Below are 19998 nucleotides of genomic sequence, written 5' to 3'. Positions count from 1 at the left end.
GCCCGACTTCCGCTGCTGGGGGCTGGCCGGCGCGCGGGCAGCAGCTGCGCTTCAGTGCGCGAGGGACGGCGAGCGAGGCGGGCGGGCTGCTGCAACCAAAACCAATCAATCAATTAATCAATTAAGCCATCGAACGCCGGCGGCGGTTAGCCTTTCCGCCCGTTCCACCGCCGTTCCACTGGCCAAGACGTCCCGCAAAAGCGTCGGCGAGAGAGGAGATGATATGTTGATCCAGTTTGGGGTAAATAAGACGAGTGTGTGTGTGTGTGTGTGTGTGTGTGTGTGTGTGTGTGTGTGTGTGTGTGTTTCTCGCAGGTGTGCGCGGCTGTCAGACTGACTGCGGCGACGCTGAGGCCGAGTCCTGCAGGCGCTTAGTCAGCTGTCATAACCGCACAATATTGCAATAATGGTCAAATCAAAATAGCTGACAACCAATTAAGGTCCAGACTGTGTTACATATTATTCATACCCAGCATTTCTGTTTTTAAGGTTGTGTGTGTGTGTGTGTGTGTGAAACGCTGCGTTAATCATTCAGGGGTCCTGGCTGCTCCTCCGGCTGCAGGGCGACACGCTTCTCCCCGCTGTGTCTTGGGTGTCTGCCGGGTCTGGACCCTGTGGCACCGCACACCCTCATATTCACTACTATACCCATCTGTGTGTCACATGCTTGTTGTGTTTTTATGGATTTGCTGTTTGTCAAAGAGAGAGACAGACAGACAGACAGACAGACGGACAGTTTCACGACGCTGCTCCCGGCGTTAAAGAGACGCGACACGGCGCTGTGTCAAACTCAAATTCAAATTCAAGATTTGCTTTATTGGCATGACAACAATGCTGCAGTCTTGCGGATGCTTTTAAAACAACAACATACTGTCCAGTAATAAAACCATACAATGTATAGGAACTACTCTACCTCTCTGAGTATAGTACAGTACAGTGTAGTAATGTAAAGTGCAGTATACTACAGTACAGTGTAATACAGTACAGTGTAGAGTAGTAATGTAAAGTACATAATACAGTACAGGAGGAGGTGTGGAGGATATAGTGGCCAATAGGCAGCTTCATAATACAATAACCCATTCACTGAGGTCCCATGGTACCATATAGGCCCGTCCTCCTTGTCGGATAACGGGTTCGAGCCGTGTAACACCGTGCTGAGTCCTGCAGCGAGTCACAGGAATGCGAGTCCCGTCCAGGGCGGTCAGCTAAGAGGATCAGAGTGCCCTGCTCCCTCGGCTCGCTGGCCCCATTCCGCACAGGGATCAGTCATGGGGGCGGTTATCACACACTGCTCCTTTCTTTTCTGTTTTCATGTTAGTGTTTGATTGTTTTATGTGTCCTGTAGGGCAGTATTCCATATTCTGTATAATAATCATTGTAATAACGCCTCATATTTAATATTTATGAGTACTCTCATATATATTTATATATATAAATACAATTATCAGCCATAACATTATGACCACCTGCCTAATATTGTGTAGGTCCCCCTTTTGCCGCCAAAACAGCCCTGACCCGTCGAGGCAAGGACTCCACTAGACCTCTGAAGGTGTGCTGTGGTATCTGGCACCAAGACGTTAGTAGCAGATCCTTTAAGTCCTGTAAGTTGTGAGGTGGGGCCTCCATGGATCGGACTTGTTTGTCCAGCACATCCCACAGATGCTCGATTGGATTGAGATCTGGGGAATTTGGAGGCCAAGTCAACACCTTGAACTCGTGATTCATCAGACCAGGCCACCTTCTTCCATTGCTCCGTGGTCGCGTCAGCCTTCGCTCCCCACGTACAACAATGAGCCTTGGCCGCCCATGACTCTGTCTCTGGTTCACCGCTTTTCATGCCTTGGACCACTTTTGATAGGTATTGACCACTGCAGACCGGGAACACCCCACAAGAGCTGCAGTTTTGGAGATGCTCTGACCCAGTCGTCTAGCCATCACAATTTGGTCCTTGTCAAAGTCGCTCAGATCCTCACGCTGCCCATTTTTCCTGCTTCTAACACATCAACTTTGAGGACAAAATGTTCACTTGCTGCCTAATATATCCCACCCACTGACAGGTGCCATGATAACAAGATTATCAGTGTTATTCACTTCACCTGTGGTATTAACTAGTTTTGCTTGTAGTATTATAGCAGTATGTGTGTGCTGTGTGTTTTGTGCTGGTCTGTGTGTGTGTGTGTGTGTGTGTGTGTGTGTTCTGTGCTGGTCTATGTGTGTGTTCTGTGCTGGTTGTGACTGGTCTGTGTTTATGCTGTGCTGGTCTCTGTGTGCTGTGCTGGTTGTGATTGGTCTGAGTGTGTGCTGTGCTGGTTGTGACTGCTCTGTGTTGTGCTCTCTTCCCGCAGCGGCTGGTCAGACTGCCTCAGTGTCGCAGGTTGTGGACAGTGGACCGCGGCCCCGTCAGCTGACACTGCAACGCACACCGTGGTCAGTGCTGTGACACTGGGGGGCTGCAGTGACTCTGGGGGGCTGTAATTAGTGACATGGCAATGACACTGGGGGGCTGCAGTGACAGGGCTGTAACACTGGGGGGGGGCAGTGAGGACTCTGTGCACACAGGGCTGTTTAACCGTTACCTGTTTTTTTAAATAATTGACGGCTTGATTAGCTATTAACTGTGGTCGACCAGACAAGGCAGGACTGTTGCTGTGCTGCAGTGCTAATGCTTAACATCCGGCCTCACCTCATTAACTTCTGCCTGTCTCTCTCTCTGTCTCTGTGTGTGTCTCTCTCTCTCTCTCTCTTTCTGTGTCTCTGTCTCCCTCTCACTCTCTGTCTCTCACTGTGTCTCTCCCTCTCTCTGTGTGTCTCTCCTCCACCTCTCTCTGTGTCTCTCTCTGTCTCCCTCTCTCCCTCAGGGCTGTGGAGCTGGAGTAGGAGGGAGGTGCATCGCAAGGAGAGATGGAGAGAGCGGAGGAGGAGCGGTGGAGGGAGAAGTGCCGGGCGGACGTCAGATTCGTGAACCGTGGGGAGGAGGAGGAGATGGTGAGAGCCCCGCTCCCTCGCTGTCTCGCTGCCCTCCTTATTTTTGTCACTTGTCCTTTCCTGATTTAAAATACAGTATTAATGTACTGTATTGTATTGATTTATACGTATCAAGTTTCTTCACACCTCGTCTTCTCTTATTCCCTCTCCCTCTCTCTCCCGTTCCCTCCTGCTCCCTCTCACCTTCCTTACTCACCCTCCCTCTTGCCTTCCTCTCTCACACCCCCCTCCATCTCTCCCTCTCGCCCTTTTTTCTCCCTCTATCTCTCCCTCTCTCTCCCTCCCCCTCTCATGCTGCAGGAGGTGTGGGGCTTCGAGCCATGCTGGTGCCTGCTGTGTCTCGTCCTGCTGGGGGCGCTGCTCTCGGGGGGGCTGCTGCTGCTGCTGCTGCTCTGGCTGCCTGAGCGCAGTGTCCGCTGGACCTGCCGCCCCGCCCCCCTCGCCAGCGCCTCGGTGCTGCTGCTGCGGACCACGGTGAGGTGGGGGGAGCGGTGGGGAGGGGGCTGTGTCTCTGCCTGTCTGTGACTCCATCTCTAACTGTCTCTCTCTCTCTCTCTCTCTCTCTCTCTCTCTCTCTCTCTGTGTCAGGATGAGTGGGCCACGTGGTTCCGGGTTCGAGTGCGGACCCTGCAGGCTCCGGGCTGGGACCCCCTGGGCGGCCCCTGCCAGTGCGCCGAGGGGCCGGAGCACAAGAGCCCCCACAAACACCAGGTAAAGGGAGGCGGAGGGAGAGGGAGAGAGAGAAAGGAAGGCTAGAGAGGGAGGGAGGGAGGGCGGGACTGAGAGGGAGAGGGGGAGAGGAGGGAGAGGGAGGGAGATAGACAGGGTGTGGAAATCTTTATCCCTCCCCCTCACTCTCGCTCTCTCCTCCTCCTATTTTTTTCTAGTTTATTTGTTTTATTTTCCTGCCTGGATCACAGTGAAAAACAACGACCCTCCCCCTCCCTCTCTCTCTGTCTCTCCCTCTCCCTCCCTCTCCCTCCCTCTCAGACGCGGTTCTTCCGGCTGCAGTCAGTGCTGTATTTGTGGAGCCCAGGGGTGCAGGGCTTCACCCGGCTATCTGGGCTGGACTGTGGGCTCTCCCTGAGAGACGTCCACACCCAGCACAGCACGGGGCTGTCCAGGAGCACACAGCAATACCGGTGCATGTGTGTGCATGTGTGTGCATGTGTGTGCATGTGTGTGCATGTGTGTGCATGTGTGTGCATGTGTGTGCGTGTGTGTGTGTGTGTGCGTGTGTGTGTGCGTGTGCGTGTGTGTGTGCGTGCGTTTGTATTTGTGATTTTGTTGTTCTGTGTGTTGTGGTGACAGGAAGTGTTGTTGTTGTGATAGGAGGCTGTTCTACGGAGCGAATCAGATAGAAGTGAAAGTGCCTTCCATCCCAAAGCTGCTCGTCAAGGAGGTACAGACCACCCCCCGCCCCCCCACACAACACACCTGCGACAAATTTCATCTTCAAGTCTGTAGAAGACTGAAACAAAATCTCTCCCCCTCTCTCTCTCTCACTCCCTTTCTCCCTCAGGTGCTCAACCCGTTCTACATATTCCAGGTGTTCAGTGTGCTGCTCTGGTCTCTGGACGATTATTATTACTACGCCTCCGCCATCCTGTTCATGTCGCTGCTGTCTGTCTGCACCTCCCTGTACACTGTGCGCAAGGTCTGTCTGTCTGTCTGTCTGCCTGCCTGCCTGCCTGCCTCGCTCTCTCTGATGGTCGGTCTAACTCGTAACTGGACTGAGGTTGTTAGTGGAGTTCCACAGGGATCAGTATTAGGGCCTGTGCTTTTTCTAATCTATATTAATGATCTGGACCCAAACAATGTGGGGAAGCAATAAAAAAGGCAAACAGGATGTTAGGGTATATTGTCACAAGTGTAGAATAGAGAACAAGGGCAGTGATGTTCAGACTGTACAATGCACTAGTTAGAGCTCATCTGGATACTGTGGACAGTTCTGGGCTCCACACTTCAAGAAAGATATCGCTGCTCTAGAGGCAGTTCAGAGGAGAGCAACCAGACTTATTCCAGGTCTGAAGGGAATGTCCTACTGAGAGACTGAGGAACTGAACCTTTCACCCTGGAACAGAGGAGACTACGTGGGGACTTGATCCAAGTCTTCAAAATAATGAAAGACATCGACCACATCAAACCAGAGGAGCTTTTCCAGATCAGCAGGGACACACGCACCCGGGGACACAAATGGAAATTGGGCTTCAAGGCATTCAAGACAGAAAACAGGAGACACTTCTTCACACAGAGAGGCGTCACAATCTGAACAAACTCCCCAGCGATGTGGCTGAAGAGACAATTTGGGAACATTCAAAAACAGACTGGATAGGATCCTTGATCACTTAGTTATTAATGGACACCAAACGAGCACGATGGGGCGAATGGCCTCCTCTCGTTTGTAAACTTTCTTACATTCTTATGTCTGTCTGTCTGTCCCTCTGATTGTGTGCCTGCCTGTCTGTCTCTCCCACAGCAATACGTGCTGCTCCACGACATGGTGTCAGCCCACAACGTGGTGAGGTGCAGCGTCTTCAGAGGGACAGAGGAGGGTGAGAGACCGAGGGGGAGGGGAGGGGAGGATACTGCTGAGGGGGAGGGAGAGACAGCGAGAGAGGGACGGGAATGTGAGGCACTGCTGAGAGAGACAGACAGGGAGAGCAGATCAAGATACTGGTGGGAGAGAGGGGAAGAAGTCTGCTCTAACACAAAACTCTTTCTCTTGCTGCCTCTCTCTCTCCTTCTCTCACTGCCTCCCTCAGACACAGAGGAGATCCTGTCCACAGACCTGGTTCCTGGTGATGTCATCGTGATTCCGCCCAATGGGATGATGATGCCGTGTGACGCGGCCCTGGTGGGCGGGACCTGCATCGTCAACGAGAGCATGCTGACTGGTGAGCCCAGGCCAGAGATGTAATGACTCGAGTCAGATTTTTTGATGACTCGACTCGAGTCATTGTTATCAAAAGACTTGACTCGACTAAATTCCCTGCAAGAAAAGACTCGACTTGAGTCAGAGCTCAAAATACGTGACTCGACTCGAGTAAAAACACAAAAGTCTCCATGTGTCTCAAGTCATTGTCTTAAAAAATAGACATGGTGAAACATAGTGTTAATCTGTACGTTCTACAATATGGAAAGCGGCACATTTAAAATTGATATTAACATTGAACAGTGTACAGCCCTGTGTGCACACTGCCCTCACTGTCCTCACTGCCCCCCCAAGTGTTACTGCCCTGTCACTGCAGCCCCCCAGTGTTACAGCCCTGTCACACACACACACACAGACCGGCACAACACACATACTGCTATAACAGCCCACTCACTACAAGCAAGACTAGTTAATACCATATATATATATATATATATATATATATATATATATATATATACACTCACCTAAAGGATTATTAGGAACACCATACTAATACTGTGTTTGACCCCCTTTCGCCTTCAGAACTGCCTTAATTCTACGTGGCATTGATTCAACAAGGTGCTGAAAGCATTCTTTAGAAATGTTGGCCCATATTGATAGGATAGCATCTTGCAGTTGATTGAGATTTGTGGGATGCACATCCAGGGCACGAAGCTCCCGTTCCACCACATCCCAAAGATGCTCTATTGGGTTGAGATCTGGTGACTGTGGGGGCCAGTTTAGTACAGTGAACTCATTGTCATGTTCAAGAAACCAATTTGAAACGATTCGACCTTTGTGACATGGTGCATTATCCTGCTGGAAGTAGCCATCAGAGGATGGGTACATGGTGGTCATAAAGGGATGGACATGGTCAGAAACAATGCTCAGGTAGGCCGTGGCATTTAAACGATGCCCAATTGGCACTAAGGGGCCTAAAGTGTGCCAAGAAAACATCCCCCACACCATTAGACCACCACCACCAGCCTGCACAGTGGTAACAAGGCATGATGGATCCATGTTCTCATTCTGTTTACGCCAAATTCTGACTCTACCATCTGAATGTCTCAACAGAAATCGAGACTCATCAGACCAGGCAACATTTTTCCAGTCTTCAACTGTCCAATTTTGGTGAGCTTGTGCAAATTGTAGCCTCTTTTTCCTATTTGTAGTGGAGATGAGTGGTACCCGGTGGGGTCTTCTGCTGTTGTAGCCCATCCGCCTCAAAGTTGTACGTGTTGTGGCTTCACAAATGCTTTGCTGCATACCTCGGTTGTAACGAGTGGTTATTTCAGTCAAAGTTGCTCTTCTATCAGCTTGAATCAGTCGGCCCATTCTCCTCTGACCTCTAGCATCAACAAGGCATTTTCGCCCACAGGACTGCCGCATACTGGATGTTTTTCCCTTTTCACACCATTCTTTGTAAACCCTAGAAATGGTTGTGCGTGAAAATCCCAGTAACTGAGCAGATTGTGAAATACTCAGACCGGCCCGTCTGGCACCAACAACCATGCCACGCTCAAAATTGCTTAAATCACCTTTCTTTCCCATTCAGACATTCAGTTTGGAGTTCAGGAGATTGTCTTGACCAGGACCACACCCCTAAATGCATTGAAGCAACTGCCATGTGATTGGTTGGTTAGATAATTGCATTCATGAGAAATTGAACAGGTGTTCCTAATAATCCTTTAGGTGAGTGTATATATATATATATATAAATTTACATATATATATATATATATTTACACCGATCATCATGACCACTGACAGGTGAAGTGAATGACACTGATAATCTCGTTATCATGGCACCTGTCAGTGGGTGGGATATATTAGGCAGCAAGTGAACATTTTGTCTTCTAAGTTGATGTGTTAGAAGCAGGAAAAATGGGCAGCGTGAGGATCTGAGCGACTTTGACAAGGGCCACATTGTGATGCCTAGACGACTGGGTCAGAGCATCTCCAAACCTGCAGCTCTTGTGGGGTGTTCCCGGTCTGCAGTGGTCAGTACCTATCAAAAGTGGTCCAAGGAAGGAAAACCGGTGAACCGGCGACAGGGTCATGGGCGGCCAAGGCTCATTGATGCATGTGGGGAGCGAAGGCTGTCCCGTGTGGTCCGATCCAACAGACGAGCTACTGTAGCTCAAATTGCTGAAAAAGTGAATGCTGGCTCTGATAGAAAGGTTGTGCTGGACAAACAAGTCCGATCCATGGAGGCCCCACCTCACAACTTACAGGACTTAAAGGATCTGCTGCTAACGTCTTGGTGCCAGATACCACAGCACACCTTCAGAGGTCTAGTGGAGTCCATGTCTCGACAGTTCAGGGCTGTTTTGGGACCTACATAATATTAGGCAGGTGGTCATAATGTTATGGCTGATCGGTGTATATCGCTGCTATATCTTTACTTCTAATTGACTCGGTTTGACTTGAGTGCCAGTTTTAGGGACTTGGTCAGATTGGTCGGACCATGTGCTCTGTGTCTGCAGGGGAGAGTGTGCCGGTGATGAAGACCCAGCTGCCGCTGCCCCCCCGTGGCCAGCCTGACGCTGCGGTCTCGGAGTTGCTGTACGACCCGGAGGAGCATCGCCGGCACACGCTGTTCTGCGGCACCGAGGTCATCCAGACGCGCTACTACAGCGGGGAAAGGGTCCGGGCCGTGGTCGTCCGCACAGGTCTGTGTGTCTGTCTGTGTGTGTCAGTGTGTGTGTGTGTGTGTGTGTGTGTCTCTGTGTTGTGTGTCTGTGTGTGAGAGTGAGTGTGACTGTGTGTCTGTGTGTGTGTGTCAATGTCTATGTGACTGTGTGTGTGTTTGACTGTGTCTGTTTGTGAGTGTGTGTGTGTATGACTGTGTCTTTGAGTGAGAGTGTGCCTGTATGTGTTTGACTGTGTGTGTGAGTGAGAGTGAACGCTCCTCTCCCTGCCGCAGGCTTCTCCACGGTGAAGGGCCGGCTGGTCCGCTCCATCCTCTTCCCCCGGCCCTCGGAGTTCCAGCTGCACCGCGACGCCGCGCGCTTCCTGCTGGGCCTGGTGGGGCTTGCCACAGTGGGCATGGCGTACTCCCTGACCCTCAGCGCCCGGCAGGGGGTGAGAGCCACAAACACAGCCTCACACGGCCTCACATGGCCTCACACAGCCTGCTTACATGGCCTCTGTGTTTAGGGTCAGGGGTCATTGTGTTGGTATATGTGTGTATGTGTTTGTGTACACTGTCAGTGTGTGTGTTAGTGTGTGTGTGTCAGTTTGTCTGTGAATGTGTGACAGAGTGTGAATGTGAGTGTGAGTGTGTATGTCTGTGTGTGTATGAGTGTGTTCTCAGCGCTGTCTCCCTGCAGGAGGAGGTGTGTGTATCTCAGTGTGATTGTGTGTGTTTCTGTGTGTGTGTATGTCAGTGTTAGTGTGTGTGTTTGTGTGAGTGTGTTCTCAGCGCAGTCCCCCTTCTTATAGGAGTTTGTGTGTGTATGTGAGTGTGTCTGTGTGTGTCAGTGTATTTGTGTGTGTGTGTGTGTGTTCTCAGCGCTGTCCCCTCCCTGCAGGAGTCTCTGGGCCGCATGCTGGTGGAGGCGCTGGATATCGTCACCATCACTGTCCCCCCCGCGCTGCCAGCAGCCATGACGGCAGGGGTGGTCTATGCTCAGCAGCGTCTGCGGGGGGGCGGCATCTTCTCCACCAGCCCCCAGCGCATCAACACGGCCGGCCAGGTCAACCTCGTATGCTTCGACAAGGTGGGGCTGCAGGGGCCGAGTTTAATAGCGTGTATAATAATGTGTGTAACTGTGTGTGTTGTCTGGTGCCTGTAATAGTGTTATAATAACGTGTAATATCATGCTTAGTAGAGTGTCTAACAGTGTGTTGTTTTTGTCCAGACAGGGACTTTGACAGAGGATGGGTTGGACCTGTGGGGAGTCCGCCGCATTCAGGACAACAGGTCTGTATGTCTCTGTGTCTCTGTATGCATCTCTTTGTCTCGGTGTGTCTCTGCATGTGTGTCTGTGTCTCGGTGTGTCTCTGTCTGTGTCTCTGTGTGTGTGTCTGTACCCTTTTGTGTCTCTGTATGTGTGCCTGTGTCTCAGTGTGTCTCTGTATGAGTGTCTGTGTCTCAGTGTGTCTCTGTATGAGTGTGGGTGTCTCGGTGTCTCTCTGAGCGTCTCTGTTTCTGCTGCAGGTTCTGTCCTCCAGAACACCAGGTGGCGGCAGAGAGCCTGGAGAGGTCTCACTTCCTGGTGGCCATGGCGACCTGCCACTCCCTGACCCGGATCGAGGGGCGCCTCTCGGGGGACCCCTTGGACGTCAAGATGTTCGAGGCCACAGGCTGGGTGAGGGATGGAGGGAGGGATGGAGGGGTGCTGGGTAAAGGAGGGAGAGACGGAAACTGGGAGAGAGAGAGATGGGTTTAGATCGTGTAGGAGAGGGAGGTTAGCGTGTAACGTGTGCATCTGTGTGCGTGTGTTGACGTGTGTTTGGCCCCCAGGTCCTCGAGGAGCCCAGCCCAGAGGAGACCGCGCTGCACGACCTCATGACTCCCACTGTGGTCCGTCCCGCTAAACAAGCCCCCGCGGAAACACAGGCCAGCGAAGAACGGGACCTGGTCAGAGCCCCTTCACCGCTGCACACATTGACAGACAGACACATACGCGTGCTCATACACACACACACACACACAGATACTGAGAGAGAGACTCACTCACACACACACACACACACACACACACACACACACACACTCTTACTCACGCACTCACTCAGACAATTAATAAAGAGACATGATCATCGTGTGATGCCGTCTCTCCTCTCTCTGTCTCCAGGATATTGCTGCGGTGATGGTGAGGGACCGCTGCACTGTGCTCCTGCCCTCCCTATCCTCTCCTCTCCTTTCCTTCTTTCTAGTCATTAATGTACTGTAGTGCCCAGAGTGTCTGCTTTAACCCCAGTCCCTCCCTCCCTCTCTCTCTCTCCCTCCCTCCGTCAGGGCTGCTACGAGGTGGGAATCCTGGCCCAGTTCCCCTTTTCCTCTTCCCTGCAGCGCATGAGTGTGGTGACGCGGGTGCTGGGGGAGCGCCGGCTGCACGCCTACCTCAAAGGGGCGCCAGAGACCGTGGCCCGGCTGTGCCGACCTGAGAGCGGTGAGAGAGAGAGAGAGAGAGACACTGACACACTGACTGACAGACTGACTGACGGACACACTGACTGAATGATGAAACACTGACTGACACACTGACCCTCCCTCTCCCCTCAGTGCCGTGTGATTTCTGGGAGGTGCTGGAGAACCACACTGCGGGGGGGCTGCGTGTCATCGCTCTGGCCCATCGCTGCCTCGAACCCCGGCTCAGCTGGCACCGTCTGCACAGCGTCAACCGGTCTGCCCCCCCACCCTCTCCCTCTCTCTCCCCTACGGTGTCCTTGCTGGGACATCCTCACTCCTCACGCATCACTTAGTTTTGCAATCGGCTGTCAGTAAGTTTAGCGTTCAGCCCTCAGTCATCACTCATATTGGACATCGCTCGTCGGGTGTCTGGCATCAAGTTTCACGCTTATTTTATGTCAGTTCTCATGCATCACTCGAATTGATATTTTACAGCTGATATTTGTGTTATAATACAAATGTTATGTTTGCTTTTTATTATTAATTTAGACTACATTGTGTAGATAAATGACTTAAATGGTTCCACGTTCTGGTTCATTGGCTTGATTGACATTCCCTGTAACCAATGAAATGAAACCGTGAAGACGGTTCAGACATTTGATTGGCAGTTGCGCTGGAAGAAAGATTTGGAATTGGCAGTTCTAATCAGAATGCATTACGTGCGCACAGGAAAAACAGCAAAACACAACAAAGAAGTAATAAGCAAGTATAATAATGTTTTTCAGACTTCTCAAGGAAATACAAAGCTTATATATATATCCCTTCAGTCACGCCCTCAAGCAGCTTGACGTTTTACTAACAGTGTCTGATTTGTCATTTTGAATAACTACAGGAGTGATTTCAATGGCATTCTATAATAAGCCTCCCCATCTCATCAATATCATCAGCATCATTACTCATGAATAATAATTATTAACCTTTAAATTGCCAGCCGCATTGGAAGGTCATTTATCGATTGCAAAGATAGGATGTAAGTAATTAAGTTTAATAAGTTGCAAGAAAGGAAAGTGGGTTGCTGATATCAAAGAAGAAAGTAATTGAAATGTAAAACAAGTTCTTTAAAAGTTTGCAGGCCATTAATAGTTACTGTTAGAGAATCCCAGTGTCATGGCACACACAGGACAGAGGCAGAAAAGCATTTATTTTTCCTCCACACTGTTAATGAAGTCCCAGAAAAACACACTCTGATACCCGACACTGATTGAGTGATGCCTGACGTTCAATCTGAGTGATGCTGTAACAGGGAGGCCACCGTAGGCAGGGGACCCAGACGCAGAGCGGGGGGATTCGAGGACAGGCGAGAGGTGATGGCCGGCAACAGCGATGTCCGAGGGAATCTGAGAGGCTTGGTCATGGAGGCAGGCGAGAGGTCTGGGATCAGGCACACAGCGCAAGGTAGGAAATCCAATAATCGGGAGTCGAGAAGGAATAGCAAAGGTCAGTAATACAATGGGCAACAAAGAGACAAAGAGCTTGGAACCGATACTGGGGCGTGAACAATACTTCACAAAAAAGGAGGAAGTGAAGGGTTTATATGGAGAAGATGTAGGGCAGGGAAACAAGGGTCCGGTGCGGTAATTAGCGCAGATAGGGAGTGATGCCTGACTGACACAGAGGAGTGAGGATGTCCCAGTAAGGACACCGTACTCTCCCTCCCTCTCTCTCTCCCCCTCTCTCTGTTCCTCTGCCTCTCTTCCTCTCTCCTCCTCCTTGTCACATCCTCCCTCTCTCCGTCCCTCTCTCTCTCTCACTCTCTCCGCAAGATGGGTGCATGTAGTCTAACGCCACGCTGTCCCCTTCCCTTCTCCCTCCCTCCCTGTCTCCCCTCCTCTCTCTCTCTCTCTCTCTCTCTCGCAGTGAGGTGGTGGAGTGTGACATGGAGTTGCTGGGTCTGGTGATGATGCAGAACCAGCTGAAGGTCCAGACGGTGCCGGTGCTGTCCGAGCTGCACCGCGCCGGCATCCGCTGCGTCATGGTCACAGGTCACCCCCCCAAATTTGTGTCTCTTTGTCTCTTTGTCTCTGTGTCTCTCTCTGTATCTCTCTCTGCGTCTCTCTCTCTGTGTGTCCTCTGTGTCTCTCAGTGTCTCTCAGTGTCTCTCAGTGTGTCTCAGTGTGTCTCTGTGTGTCGCTGTGTGTCTCTGTGTCTCTGTGTCTCTCTGTTTACCCCATGTGTCTATTTTTGTCTGTCTGTGTGTGTCTGTCCATCCTTACACGCTTTTAATATTAGACCCACATTCGCTATTGCAGCCTGTATTGTTCCCCACCTCAGTGTAACAGGCCGATGTCTCTGTCTCTGCCCCTCAGGGGACAGCATGCTGACCGCCGTGTCCGTGGCGAGGGAGAGTGGCCTGGTCCCCCCCCAGGCCCAGGTCATCGTTGCCGAGGCGGTGCCCCCCCGCGATGGCCAGCCGGCCACGGTACACTGGAGCTACAGCCAGGAGGGCCCCACCCCCGACAGCCAGGCTGGGGCAGAGGTGAGAGGGACGCAGAACAGTAATATTGCAGTATACTACACAACAGTGCTGTGCAGTGCAGTGTAATGTACTGACTGTCTTTGTGTTGTCATGTCTTCCCCCCCCCCCGCAGCCCAGCTACCACTTCGCACTGACTGGACGCTCCTTCTGCACCCTGCTGGAGCACTTCCCTGACCTGCTACCCAAGGTGTGTGTGTGTGTGTGTGTGTGTGTGTGTGTGTGTTGCAGTTGTTGCTGTGTGGTACAGTGTGTGTTTGTGTGTGTTGCAGTTGTTGCTGTGTGGTACAGTGTGTGTGTGTGTGTGTTGCAGTTGTTGCTGTGTGGTACAGTGTGTGTGTGTGTTGCAGTTGTTGCTGTGTGGTACAGTGTGTGTGTGTGTGTTGCAGTTGTTGCTGTGTGGTACAGTGTGTGTGTGTGTGTGTTGCAGTTGCTGTGTGGTACAGTGTGTGTGTGTGTTGCAGTTGTTGCTGGGTGGTACAGTGTGTATGTGTGTGTGTTGCAGTTGCTGTGTGGTACAGTGTGTGTGTGTTGCAGTTGCTGTGTGGTACAGTGTGTGTATGTGTGTGTGTTGCAGTTGTTGCTGTGTGGTACAGTGTGTGTGTGTGTGTTGCAGTTGTTGCTGTGTGGTACAGTGTGTGTGTGTTGCAGTTGTTGCTGTGTGGTACAGTGTGTGTGTGTGTGTTGCAGTTGTTGCTGTGTGGTACAGTGTGTGTGTGTGTTGCAGTTGTTGCTGTGTGGTACAGTGTGTGTGTGTTGCAGTTGTTGCTGTGTGGTACAGTGTGTGTGTGTTGCAGTTGTTGCTGTGTGGTACAGTGTGTGTGTGTGTGTGTTGCAGTTGTTGCTGTGTGGTACAGTGTGTGTGTGTGTTGCAGTTGTTGCTGTGTGGTACAGTGTGTGTGTGTGTTGCAGTTGTTGCTGTGTGGTACAGTGTGTGTGTGTTGCAGTTGTTGCTGTGTGGTACAGTGTGTGTGTGTTGCAGTTGCTGTGTGGTACAGTGTGTGTGTGTTGCAGTTGTTGCTGTGCGGTACAGTGTGTGTGTGTGTGTTGCAGTTGTTACTGTGTGGTACAGTGTGTGTGTTGCAGTTGTTACTGTGTGGTACAGTGTGTGTGTTGCAGTTGTTGCTGTGTGGTACAGTGTGTGTGTGTGTTGCAGTTGCTGTGTGGTACAGTGTGTGTGTGTGTTGCAGTTGTTGCTGTGTGGTACAGTGTGTGTGTGTGTGTTGCAGTTGTTGCTGTGTGGTACAGTGTGTGTGTGTTGCAGTTGTTGCTGTGTGGTACAGTGTGTGTGTGTGTGTGTTGCAGTTGTTGCTGTGTGGTACAGTGTGTGTGTGTGTGTGTTGCAGTTGTTGCTGTGTGGTACAGTGTGTGTGTGTGTTGCAGTTGTTGCTGTGTGGTACAGTGTGTGTGTGTGTGTTGCAGTTGCTGTGTGGTACAGTGTGTGTGTGTGTGTTGCAGTTGCTGTGTGGTACAGTGTGTGTGTGTTGCAGTTGTTGCTGTGTGGTACAGTGTGTGTGTGTGTGTTGCAGTTGTTGCTGTGTGGTACAGTGTGTGTGTGTGTGTTGCAGTTGTTGCTGTGTGGTACAGTGTTTGCCCGGATGGCCCCCGAACAGAAGACACAGCTAGTGGAGGAGCTGCAGCAAGTGGAGTGAGTGTAACACTGAAACACATGGGTTACCTGTTTATTTATCTAGTTACTGTTATCCCTGGGACTCACAGCCTGTCTGTCTGTCCGTGTGTCTGTCTGTCTCTCATCCCTCACAGCTACTTCGTGGCGATGTGCGGAGACGGGGCCAACGACTGCGGGGTGAGACACTCTGTCCATGACTGTCACTGTATCTGTCCGTGTCTCTCTCTGTCTCTCTCTCTCTCTTTTCTGTTAATCTGTCTGTCTGTCTCTCTTTCTGCGTCTATCTCCTTCTTTCTCTCTCTCTGTCCGTCTGTCTCACTGCTGTGTGCCTGTATTTACCCCCCCCCCTCTCTCTCTCTCTCTCTCTCTCTCTCTCTGTCTCCTAGGCCCTGAAGAGAGCCCATGTGGGAGTCTCTCTCTCGCAGCTCGAGGCATCCGTGGCGTCACCCTTCACCTCCCGCACCCCCGACATCTCCTGTGTGCCTCGCCTGATCCGGTCAGAGCGCCCCAACTCTCCTCCCTCCCTCCCTCTGTCCTTCTCTGCCCTTCCTCACTCACTACATTGTATATGTAGTGTTTATATACTATAGCAGGCCAGTGTGTGTTCATTCCCTCTCTCTCTCTCTCTCTCTCTCTCAGGGAGGGCCGGGCCGCTCTGGTCACCTCTTTCTGCGTGTTTAAGTTCATGGCTCTGTACAGCATCATCCAGTACTTGTGTGTCCTGCACCTCTACTCTGTGAGTACCACACACACACACACACACACACACACACACTCTCTCTGGTGTAGTTGTGTCTTATGAATTGCAGGGTCTGTATTAATCTCTGTCTCTCCCTCTCCCCCTCTCTTCCCTCTCCCTCTCTCTCTCTCTGTGCTGCAGATCCTCAGTAACATGGGAGACGCTCAGTACCTCTTTGTCGACGTCGCCATTATCATGTCTGCCGTCTTCACCAGTAAGACCCATTATCTCTCTCTCTCCCTCCCTCTCCCTCTGTATTTCTCTCTCCCTCCTCTTGTCAATTTCAGTTCCATTCAAAACTGGTTTTAATACAAGCTTCCCTCCCCCTCTCTCTCTCTCCTCCTCCCCCTCTCTCTCAGTGAGCCTCAGCCCGCCCTGGCGTGAGTTGGTGCCCCAGCGCCCTCCCTCCTCGCTCCTGTCCCCCCAGCTGCTGCTGTCCGTGGGGGGGCAGATCCTGCTGGCCCTGGCCTTCCAGACCTCCGCCTTCCTGCTGGCGCACACCCAGGCATCGGCCGCCAACGGCACAGGGTGCGGGGGGGCGCAGCAGGGCAAATAATATATCCACGTTGGGGGTCAGACAATACAGATAAACCAACAGGCTCCTCCCCGTTTCCCCCTCAGAGCATGTGACTCCGCCCACAACAGCTCCTCCGATTGGACGCCGGGTTGGGTGCGGGCCCCGGGTCACAATGCGTCTGTGCCGCCATTGGCCGAGGAGGAGGAGGAGGCGGAGTCCCACAACATCAGGAACCTGGAGAACAGCTGCCTGTTCTTCCTGTCGGGCTGCCAGTACCTGAGTGTGGCCCTGGCGTACATTAAGGGCCGGCCCTTCAGACAGCCGGTCTATACCAACTGTGAGTCGCTGCAGTGGAGTACAGCACGGCAACATACAGCACAGATCAGTACAGCACCATACAGGCACGGCAACATATAGTACAGCCCAATACGGCACAGCACAATGAAGCACAGTGCAATGTGGCACGGCACAGCAAAATACAGCACAGCCCAATATGGCACTGCATGGCAAAATACATCACAGCACAATATCACACAGTACACTAAGGCACGACACGGAACAGCAAAATACAGCACAGAACAATACGGCACAGCACAATACGGCACAGTGTAATATGGCACAGCACAATACAGCACAGCACAATACGGCACAGTGTAATATGGCACAGCACAATACAGCACAGCACAATACGGCACAGTGTAATATGGCACAGCACAATACGGCACAGTGTAATATGGCACAGCACAATACGGCACAGCACAATACAGCACAGCACAATACGGCACAGTGTAATATGGCACAGCACAATACGGCACAGCACAATACAGCACAGTGTAATACGGCACAGCACAATACAGCACAGCACGATACGGCACAGCACAATACAGCACAGCACAATACGGCACAGTGTAATATGGCACAGCACAATACGGCACAGTGTAATATGGCACAGCACAATACGGCACAGTGTAATATGGCACAGCACAATACGGCACAGCACAATACAGCACAGCACAATACGGCACAGTGTAATATGGCACAGCACAATACGGCACAGCACAATACAGCACAGTGTAATACGGCACAGCACAATACAGCACAGCACAATACGGCACAGCACAATACAGCACAGTGTAATACGGCACAGCACAATACAGCACAGCACAATACAGCATAGTGTAATATGGCACAGCACAATACAGCACAGTGTAATATGGCACAGCACAATACAGCACAGCACAATACGGCACAGTGTAATACGGCACAGCACAGTGTAATATGGCACAGCACAATACGGCACAGTGTAATATGGCACAGCACAATACGGCACAGTGTAATATGGCACAGCTGCCTCCCCCTGTCCCCCTCTCTCTGTGCAGACCTGTTCCTGGGTTGTGTGCTCTCCGCGTACGCCTTCCTGCTGTTCAACCTGCTGCACCCCGTCCCCGCCCTGCTGGACGTCTTCCAGGTGACACTCTCAACCCCTCCCCCTCTATCATTGTGTCTCTCTCCCCTCCTCCTCTGTCTCTCTCTCTCTCTGGCCGACTTGGTGTAGTGTGAGTTAACCTCTCTCCCTCTCCCTCTCCCTCTCCCTCTCCCTCTCTCCCCCTCTCAGCTGGTGTGTATTCCCGTGCCATTGAGGTTGACTCTGCTGGCTCTGATCGCAGCGAACCTCCTGCTGGCCCTCACTGTGGAGGTGAGCATCTCGGCAGTGGCGCCAGTAGTAGTAGTAGTAGTTAGTGATGGTGGTAGTACTAGTAGTAGTGGTGATGGGAGGAGGAGGAGTGGTGTTGGTGGCAGTTGCAGTAGTAAATGGTATGGTAGCAGATAACCGATCTACTAAAAGTATTTGCTTATCTCTCTCTCTCCCTCTCTCCCTCTCCGTCTCTCTCTCAGAGCCTCATTATTGACTGTAACCCTCTGTGGCGCAGGCTGTGCTCCAGTCAGAAACAGTGCCTCAGTCCCACAGACCGCGCCCCGGTACGCCTCCCCAGCTCCATGTCCTGCCTCTCAATTCAGATTCAAAACCAGCTTTATTGGCATGACATGTTTACACAGGTATTGCCCTCTCTCTATCTCTCTCTCTCTCTCTCTCTCTCTCAGCAGATGGAAATGGACAGGGTGCCCTTGCCACGGGGCGGTCGCTGGAGATGCTTCCACTCCGGCGGGGGAGGGGGTGCCCCCCACGCACGGTACCAGCGCCTAGCCCAGGAGCTCCTGCTGGACCCCGACTGGCCACCCCCGCCTTCCGCCAGCACCAAAGCTGGACCCCCCCGCTCCCACAGTGGCGCGCTCCAGGGCCGGGCCCCTCAGACCACCCATCTCTGAGCGCCTCCATCATGTCTAGGCTTCAGTCAGGGTTGTAGCTCAGCCCCGCGCAGCAGGGAGACCCGCTTCAGTCACTGACCCGTGCAGGCGGTCCCGGCCACTCCAGTCTAATCGTTGTGTCGGCGCCTCTATTGCACAAGTTACGTGTCATTGATTTAGAAGTTATCTGCATATGTTTGAAACGACATATCAATAAATTAAGATGTATGTTTGTGTGTGTGTGCAGTGTGGAGGATGGCTGTGTTGATCTTGAGTTGTTTGTCCAGGTGCTCGAATTATAATTATTTTAGGTAGAAATTCTCTAATCTATGCCAGCTAACACAACAAAAGAACACAATAACCCAATGAACGAGGGGAATGTTAAATAGCAGTAATTTACCCACAAACTTGTAAATTCACATTACATGTATTATATGTACATACAAACTAACATAACTGAAGGCAAACTGAAGGCAAAACTTCCCAAGAACAAGCAGGAACTAAAGACACTGCAGTGCAGTCCTGGCAGAGCATCACCAGGGAAGAAACCCAGCATCTGCTGATGGGTTCAGAGGATCAAAATGGGTGTAATTCCTACACTGTTCACCCAATTTGGATGTAACTTCCCTCACATTAAAGATTAAAGTCTCCACTTAAAGCACATCTTGATTGTTTCCTTTCAAATCCATTGTGGTGTCGTACAGAGACAAAATGATGACATCTGCGTCACTGTCCAAATATTTATGACTGACTGAATATCTGTTTTAAAATGAAGCAGGTTAGTTGCTTTTTCAGTCAGAATCCCAGAATGAAATTTAAATGGACCTCTCCAGGTGGAAGTCCTGTTGATTTTTTCACACATGCGACTAGAACAGTCCGCTCAGCATGTCTTTTCTGTTTTTCAGGCTGTTATTTCCACCATTCCTTGGTGGAAATTGACACTAGAGAAGCCTCTAAATAAGACTGAAAATAAACTAACCACCGAAATGACCTTAAAATTAATTAGATGGCTACGAAAGAGGAGACTTGAGCAATGCTTCAGAATACCTGACAATGTAATGAGAAATACACACATAGAACACTTAGTGGAAATAGATTGTTAGTGGAGTTCCACAGGGATCAGTACCTTTGCTTTTTCTAATCTATATTAATGATCAGTATCCTTGTATCAGTTATTAATGTACACCAAACGAGCACGATGGGTTGAATGGCCTCCTCTCAATTGTAAACTTTCTTATTTTTTTCTTATATCTCTCCAAGGCCAGGGCTGCAGACCCTGTTATGAAGACA

General features: G+C 51.2%; 1 protein-coding gene across 3 annotated transcripts; it reads left to right on the top strand.

Moving 5' to 3' along the window:
* The first annotated feature begins 50 nt into the window (after positions 1-50).
* On the top strand, positions 51-19369 carry LOC136768277 (polyamine-transporting ATPase 13A3). Of its 3 annotated transcripts, XM_066722391.1 has the most exons (33): positions 51-241; positions 2346-2427; positions 2859-2985; positions 3286-3459; positions 3574-3696; positions 3976-4127; positions 4318-4387; positions 4508-4642; positions 5465-5540; positions 5751-5882; positions 8389-8574; positions 8829-8986; positions 9436-9624; positions 9766-9827; positions 10065-10215; positions 10371-10487; positions 10705-10722; positions 10869-11022; positions 11136-11256; positions 12900-13024; positions 13349-13518; positions 13631-13705; positions 15084-15163; positions 15280-15322; positions 15532-15641; positions 15785-15881; positions 16026-16098; positions 16244-16412; positions 16506-16738; positions 17781-17869; positions 18017-18097; positions 18298-18381; positions 18505-19369. In XM_066722391.1, exons 3-33 carry the CDS (start codon positions 2902-2904, stop codon positions 18727-18729), a joined length of 3756 nt encoding a protein of 1251 aa, XP_066578488.1. In that variant the 5' UTR covers positions 51-241; positions 2346-2427; positions 2859-2901; the 3' UTR covers positions 18730-19369. The 3 variants fall into 3 exon arrangements, with proteins under 3 accessions (XP_066578488.1, XP_066578487.1, XP_066578486.1); XM_066722390.1 differs by having other exon boundaries at positions 12900-13518; positions 18508-19369; XM_066722389.1 differs by having other exon boundaries at positions 12900-13518.
* Positions 19370-19998: the final 629 nt, after the last annotated feature.

The sequence above is a fragment of the Amia ocellicauda genome, chromosome 14 (genome assembly GCF_036373705.1).
Source record: "Amia ocellicauda isolate fAmiCal2 chromosome 14, fAmiCal2.hap1, whole genome shotgun sequence".
Classification (NCBI taxonomy): domain Eukaryota; kingdom Metazoa; phylum Chordata; class Actinopteri; order Amiiformes; family Amiidae; genus Amia; species Amia ocellicauda.
The sequence above is the reverse complement of the archived record's forward strand: the minus strand, read 5'-3'. Positions and strand labels throughout refer to the sequence as shown.

What these genes read in the sequence shown, in the direction of transcription:
- LOC136768277 (XM_066722389.1), top strand. Translation starts at nt 2,902, where the DNA reads ATGGAGAGAGCGGAGGAGGAGCGGTGGAGGGAGAAGTGCCGGGCGGAC. An exon ending in GTGGGGAGGAGGAGGAGATG is followed by an intron (nt 2,986 to 3,285) that starts GTGAGAGCCCCG and finishes CTCATGCTGCAG; the next exon opens with GAGGTGTGGGGCTTCGAGCC. An exon ending in GTGTCCTGCACCTCTACTCT is followed by an intron (nt 15,882 to 16,025) that starts GTGAGTACCACA and finishes TCTGTGCTGCAG; the next exon opens with ATCCTCAGTAACATGGGAGA.